General features: G+C 50.3%; 1 protein-coding gene across 1 annotated transcript in view; it reads left to right on the forward strand.

Moving 5' to 3' along the window:
* The window catches only part of zgc:162200 (uncharacterized protein LOC558638 homolog), a 28,924-nt gene extending 21,302 nt beyond the window's left edge, over positions 1-7,622 (forward strand). The window contains exons 8-10 of the mRNA XM_031566991.2: positions 470-621; positions 5,456-5,813; positions 7,138-7,622. Coding sequence (XP_031422851.1) covers positions 470-621; positions 5,456-5,813; positions 7,138-7,143 — 516 coding nt within the window. The 3' untranslated portion in view covers positions 7,144-7,622. The remainder of the gene's footprint in view (positions 1-469; positions 622-5,455; positions 5,814-7,137) is intronic.
* Positions 7,623-7,625: the final 3 nt, after the last annotated feature.

A 7,625-nucleotide genomic window follows, 5' to 3' on the forward strand; every position in this document is an offset into this window, starting at 1 on the left:
ATGACAGAAAACCCCCAAATTTAGGTTGGCAAAGCTTGTCGCGTCACACCCAAGAAGACTCAAAGCTGAAGCACCTTAGGCAGCGAGTACAGCCGAGGACTGAGTAAAGGGTCTGAATGCTTTTTTTAAAGGCTGAATTTCTTTTCAAATAAATCCCCCAAAATCATTATGGGGTATTGAGTGTAGATTGATGGAAGAAAATAAATGTAAATGATTTTAGCATAAGGCTGCATTATAACAAATTGTGAAAAGTGAAGAGCTCTGAACCCTTTCTGAATGCGCTGATCATACAAGGTGTGGCCATTAGATAAGGACATTAAAGCTGTCATTCAGTTGTAATGAAGAACTTGTATAAGTCTCATTATTTAATTGCCACACCTCGTAGTGTGTGTGTGTGGGGTTGTTTGTATTTGCTAGATGATAAATATTTGTTGTTTATTTGTTTATTTCTCCATCTACTGGTCCTCAGACAGCGGAGTTGGCCCTGAACAACCTGAAGACGAAGTACGAGACGGAGAAGGCCATGGTGTCCGAGACCATGGTCAAGCTCCGCAACGAGCTCAAAGCCCTGAAGGAGGACGCTGCCACCTTCTCCTCTCTGCGCGTCATGTTCGCTAGCAGGTTAGCGCACGCACACCACACACTATGGATTCAGTGAGAGTATAGGGTCTCCAGGTGCTCTATAACACACACACACACACACACACACACACACACACACACACACACACACACACACACACATATATGGATTCTGTGAGAGTATAGTATCAACCCTGTAGTACAAGTGGAAATGTGTTTGTGTGTGTGTGTGTGTGTGTGTGTGTGTGTGTGGGTGCCTGTGTGTGTGTATTTTTCTGGTAACTGCTGGTGGTTGATGTCCAACCCCCACTTGCGTGAGTGATCTAACCTGTTTTGGGATCAGATCTGGCCACCACAGGGATGAGTCTCTTCCTCAGTGGCGTCTCTCTGTCCCCTGTGCTCGTCCTCAGTGGCGTCTCTCTGTCCCCTGTGCTCGTCCTCAGTGGCGTCTCTCTGTCCCCTGTGCTCGTCCTCAGTCCCCTGTGCTCGTCCTCAGCGGCGTCTCCACGCGCGTCTGCCTTCAAATCCTTTGTTTTCACTCTGGTCTTCACATGGCGTCTCCTAATGCAGCGGAAAGACGCGCCCCATAAGCAGCTCTCTGTCTGACCCCTCAGCATTAAGGCCCTGGGAGAGATAGTGTGTGTGTGTGTGTGTGTGTGTGTGTGTGTGTGTGTGTGTGTGTGTGTGTGGTTGCGTGTGTGTGGTTGCGTGTGTGTGTGTAGAGATAGCAGCCAGACAGGCCCGGTAAGCAGCTCTGTGTGTCTGACCCCCAGAAGCATTAACGTTGTGTGTGTGTGCACACGTATCTGTGTGTGCACGCGTGTGTGTGTGTGTGTGTGTGTGTGTGTGTGTGTGTGTCTAAGTGTCAGTATTAAGGCCCAGTGGGTGTTAATGAGCACGTGTGTGTGTGTGTGTCAGTGTGTGTGTGTCAGTATCAAGGCCCAGTGGGTGTTAATGAGTCACACGCTGCTCTGATCAGCACACAGACTCAGGTGACAAAATCTCCCCGAGCTCAGAGTCATTAAGTGATGAGAGGATCCCCACTCTTCCTCCTGTGATTTCACCAGTTTCCAAATCCCCTTTACTGATACACTTCATCATCTTTATCATCTTCTTCCATATTAGGCTACTTTTTCTCCTCTTCCCTCTCCTTCTTTCTCTCTCTTTTTCACTCCAGGCATTTTCTTTTATTCTCTCTCATTCGCTCTGGGTCAACTTCTTTCTTTCTGTCTTTCTTTCTTTTCTTCACTCACTCACTCATGACTAGAATGACATCTCTTTTAGCCTGCCCCCTGATGGGATGCCATAGAGCTGTGGATGCTGGTCAGGTCACGCTTGAAAATCCACCCCTAGGTTCTACTTTTGATTTGTGCTTGGTAGTCTCATTGTGAAGCCCCCCCACCCTTCCCCTTTCTCTCTCTGCCTCTCTCTCTCTCGCTCTCTCTCTCCCTCCCCCCCCTCTCTCTCTCTCTGCCTGCACCCCCTCTTCTTCTCTCTGTCTGTGTGATTTGTCTCAGAGTAAAAACAGAGCACAGGCCTCTCTGATGCCATAAAAGTGTTGAAAGCTAAGGTCTCGGCCACTCCCACCCCTACCCCACCCAGCAGCTGTGCCATCCATGCCCGTCCACTGCACGTGGCATCCATGCCAGTCTACTCTGTGTGGCATACGGGGCATTCTGGATCCCCTGGAACTCCAGGGCAGCTGCCCGCCTGGGCGTGTTTCTGAAGCGCATGTTTCCGCTCTGAATACCTCCAATGTTCCTTGATCTGTTCCAAAGTACCCCTCAGGCCAGAGCGATGCACTTCTGGTCCGTGCACACGATGAATGATTCAAGTCAGGGCACGTGGAGACTTTAAAATGAACACTGGCTTGAATAACATTTACATTTCCCTAACTCAATGTCTTGTGGCATTATAATGAAGGATTGCCCTGATATTTTTAGTCCAATTTATTTTTGTGATTCACCAGTAACTCTAAATGTAGGCACCAGTAACTCCTCGTAGGAAGTTGGATTCTGTTTTTATTCGGCATCAGGTTGATTTCACCGTAGAGAATGAGTAGTAGTGAGAGGAGTTAGGTGTAATCTGTGTAGATTATGGCAGTGCGTCAGAACGGTGGCCTGGATTACCATCAGCATCATCCACCTCCATATATATCTTAAGAGTTACTATGGCAGAAATGAAGAGAATAGATTGGAGGGGGTTGTTCAGTAATAAGTTGTGAGCAGCATGTAGATAAGAATATGATGTAACCCTCCAAAAAGTTCATTAATATGCATCCTCAGAAATGTACATGAGTGTAAATCCTTGAGCAGTCCCATCTGCATACTGCTGAAAGGGACTGTTGGATGATAGTGGGGGGCAAAATGTGGGGGGACAGAGTGTGAAATGGAGAGGAAGACCTGTGAGATTGTCAAGTGTGGGACACTGTGTGTGTGTGTGTGTGTGTGTGTGTGTGTGTGTGTGTGTGTGTGTGTGTGTGTGTGTGTGTGTGTCCGAGTGAGTGAGGCGAGTAAGCATGATCAGGCCAGACTGGGTGAGGCTCTGCGGGTACTGCCCTCTGAGAGCAGAAGATGCCAGGCTGCCGGGCCTCTGCGTGGGCAGTATAGGCTAGAAGCGTGGGAGTGCGGAAATAAAAGTGGTAATCAGATTAGCACTATTGCCTTGGTCTCTCTGCTGCAATCTCAATCTCTGCTCACGTGCAGATTAGCCTCACTAGCAGCACGCTCCCAGGCTTGTGGCCCACACACACACACACACACACACACACACACCACCTAACACCTGTCCCCAGGTGAGGAGAGCGTCTGGTGTGGCATCATGGGTCAGGGGGCAAAGGTTAAATGTCAGGCAGGGATTCACTGGTTTGTTTGTTTGGTGAGAATCAGCAAGCAGCAATCACTCACACCTTTATTCTCATTTCTGTACATTCTGTACATCTGTACATTCCGTACATGCGTATGACATGCATACAGGGGAGGACATTTTAGTTTCTTCAGGATTGCAGTACATCTTAGAACATAGAACATAGAACACGCATTCCCTTCAAGAGAGAAGGCCCTGCCAAAGTGGCACCACAAGATCAGAGTTGGAAGGTCAGATGTCAGGCGGTGCTGGTTAGTCCTGGCTAATCTGGCCTTAAAGCTGAAGCTAAAGAAGACCAGCTCTGGAGCCGGAGGTGATGACACCCGTGTGGGGGGAGGGGAGGGGAGGCCTGTGGCCCAGCCAAGGCTCTCTCTGGAATGATCTGATTGGTCAGCCTGTGGCCCAGCCAAGGCTCTCTCTGGAATGATCTGATTGGTCAGCCTGTGGCCCAGCCAAGGCTCTCTCTGGAATGATCTGATTGGTCAGCCTGTGGCCCAGCCAAGGCTCTCTCTGGAATGATCTGATTGGTCAGCCTGTGGCCCAGCCAAGGCTCTCTCTGGAATGATCTGATTGGTCAGCCTCTGCCCCAGCCAAGGCTCTCTCTGGAATGATCTGATTGGTCAGCCTGTGGCCCAGCCAAGGCTCTCTCTGGAATGATCTGATTGGTCAGTTACGAAGGGAATTATTGTGTCATTAAATCAGATTTACCTTTGGTATAACTAGCGATATGCCTAAGACAACTGATGGATGGATGGATGAATGGATGAATGGATGGGTAAATAGAAATATATTATTAGATATGTACTCTATAAATAGGTAGGGAGGTGGATGGATAGAGATAACTTTTTTTGATGGATTAATGGTCCACTCTGGTATTGTCTTCTTGTTAAGTGTGTGTGTGTGTGTGTGTGTGTGTGTGTGTGTGTGTGTGTGTGTGTGTGTGTGTGTGTGTGTGTGTGTGTGTGTGTGTGTGTGTCAATAGGGGGATAATGCAATGTACCAGTGTTGTGGGGGAGGGGTTGCATGTCCACGTCCCCATGGCTGTGTCACCTGTAGCACACACGAGGAGGGGGATTTGGGTCCACCAGCATGCAAGGTTTCAACAAGACTTAGGTGTGTGTGTGTGTGTGTCTGTGTGAGAGTCTTTTGAGAGACTAAGATAGTCAGGGAGAATGAGAGAATGAGAGAGAGAGATATGGAAGGACAGTGAGTGTGTGTGTTTCAGGGTGAGAAAGAGAGAGGGGACATAGAAAGCCATACTTAAGGTCTGACATCACCACCACCACCACTTCTCCTCTTAGTGATCGCACTGATGTTGATCGTCGGTGATCGTAGAGTCTGGTTATGTAAGCCCGCCCACCAGTGGGAGCAGGAATGGCAGGTATTACAGGGGGGGGGGGCTGGGCGCGACTGGGATCCTCAGACATAGAGCCAATGCTGTGGCCAGCCCTAATAATCATTAATCAATAATCATGTTCCCCATCAACACACATTACACATAAATCTGCTTCTCTGTGTCTGTCTGTCTGTCTGTCTGTCTGTCTGTCTGTCTCTCAGGGGCCCCTAGACCTTTAGTTCAGTTTTCAGATGTATGACATAAGGTGACTGTAGAGCTAAACAGGCTTAGATTTGGCCGTGTGTGCAGCACCACCTTGTGGACAGTTACATGAACTACAGTGTTGTGGTCACACAGTGCAACTACTATGTGAGGGCATCTAGGAATGATCCAACTTAATTCACCTGGTTAAACTATGTTATGGATTCCTGTTTCTCTTGGTCTCTCTCATCCCTTCTCCCTTCTTTGTTCTTCTCTCTCCCCCTCTTTTTCTCCCTCTGTCTCTCTCTGTCTCTCTCTCTCTCTCTTTCTCTCTCCCCCTCTTTTTCTCCCTCTCTCTCTCTCTCTCTCTCTCTCTCTTTCTCTTTCTCTCTCTCTCTCTCTCTCTCTCTCTCTCTCTCTCTCTCTGTCTCTCTCTCTCTCTCTCTCTCTCTGTCTCTCTCTCTCTCTCAGGTGTGATCAGTACGTGACGCAGCTGGATGAGATGCAGCGTCAGCTGGCGGCGGCGGAGGACGAGAAGCGGACTCTGAACTCTCTCCTGCGCATGGCCATCCAGCAGAAGCTGGCTCTGACGCAGCGGCTGGAGGACCTGGAGGTGCCCATCTCGCCCATCAGCAACGGCAGCGGGATCGGGGGGAGCAGCAGCCCGCGCCGCTCCCGCGCCAAGCAGCTGGGCACCAAGTCTGGCCGCGCCCCCCGCAGCCCCCTCCGCTCCAGCCCCCGCTCCAGCCCCGTCTTCATGACCCCCGCTGGCCCCCAGAGCATGGGCAGCCACTTCCGGGTCATCTCCCGCAGCCTGCACGGCAGCCCAGTAAGAGCCCATTATCGCACATCATCATCTTCCTCCTCCTCCTCGTCCTCTTCATTCTCTTCCCCTTCCTCTTCCTCGTCTCTGGTCCCACAGCCGTCCACCTCCACCTCCACACAGAGCCTAAGCTCCGGCCCGTTAGCGCGGGACGCCACCTTCGTGCGTCGCCTCGGCTCTGGAGCAGAGTCGGTCGCCTCCTCGAGCGGGCTGGGTCCGTTTCAGACTGTGGCCCCGCCCACAGGGGCAGGCAGGATGGAGGCGGGGAAGCGGGCGGGGCCGTCTCGTAATGGCACGTTCATTAAAGAGCGTCGCACCTCGCTTCCTGCGGCCAAACCCAAGGCCTCGCACTCGCGCTCTGCAGAAAATGTAGCCTTGTCCTGGGATGTCGCTGTGGTCAATAAGCAATCGCATGGAGCGGTGAAGCCAGCGCAGAGAAGTGCCGTGACGTCTCGTACGTCACCAGGTCTAGTTCAGGGAAGGCCGTCCAAAATAAACGTTTCTAAATCTAGAACTTTAGAAACGACAACCTCTGTCTCGACCACCGTGGCAAGCCCCACCCTTTCCCCTTCTTCACCAATCACGCAGTGCCTTAGAGTGCCTTTTGCCAACGGTTTGTCCAATAAGGAGCGGGAGGCGGCGGTTTCTAGCAGGAGTGGGCGGTTCGTTCGAACAGGCGCCTCTCTCAGTGGAACCCAATATATCGAGGGCTCCAACTCCCGCTCTTACGGCTGGACCAATCAGAGCCGCCGTGCTGAGCAGTCAACCAATCACCGTCCATCTCACAAAGTGCCCCCCGGGCGGCAGCGTTCTGAGCCAAACCGCTAGTCGATCCAGAAGCTGATAATGACTAATAATAATAAATAATAATAATAAACTTGTGGCACTGAGGTGCTGTAAACGGACCTACCGCTGACAATAAGGTTCTGTTCCTATTAGACAGGTTACCCCTGTCTTTAATCGATCACCAAGTTGGTAATAATTCGTCACTATCCCTGGGCTTGATAGGTTGACTTTCAGCAAATGTTCACTGCCACAGATTTTCAAAGATTTATATTTTAGTATTTCAAATGTTTGTAAATATATTACAGATTTATTAGTAGCTCCTAATCGCACATTTCCTATCCAAGCACATAACATGAGGAATTTTCAACTCCAGTATTTTTACAGTATGTAGTGCTGTATTTGGCAGTAATATTTGTTGATGTTAACAGTTATGTACTCTCATAGCAAGCAACTCTCCTCTGTTTCTCCATGAACTTTGACCTTTGACCGGTGTCCCATGTTGTTTCTCTTCCATTGATGAGTTTCTCTCTGGTTGTCTCTGCAGCGGTGAAAGGTCTTCATCCCCCCCCATCCCCCCACCCCTCTTCTCCAACCTGGCTCGTGTGTGAGGAACGTGAATGTCGGCCTCCATCTTTCTCACCTCCACATGGGTCCTACATGGGGAACGTTCATGTCGACCTCCATCTCTCTCACCTCCACCTGGCTCGTGTGTTGGGGAACGTTCATGTCGACCTCCATCTCTCTCACCTCCACCTGGCTCGTGTGTTGGGGAACGTTCATGTCAACCTCCATCTTTCTCCTCCACCTGGGTCCTACATGGGGAACGTTCATGTCGACCTCATCACACCCTCATGTGACCCCTTCCCCTCCTCCTCAGACCCTCTGCATCTCAGGCCCAACAGACCTCACCAGCGTTCACCGGGACCTCTCTTCTCCTCCGTCAAACCCACTTTTCTTTCTTTCTCTCACAAACTGGCCTTTCTTCATGTCTGGCCTGGTTTTCTTTCTTTCTCTCTGTTGTCTTTGTCTTTC

This window comes from Clupea harengus, chromosome 4 (genome assembly GCF_900700415.2).
Source record: "Clupea harengus chromosome 4, Ch_v2.0.2, whole genome shotgun sequence".
NCBI classification, from domain to species: Eukaryota; Metazoa; Chordata; class Actinopteri; order Clupeiformes; family Clupeidae; genus Clupea; species Clupea harengus.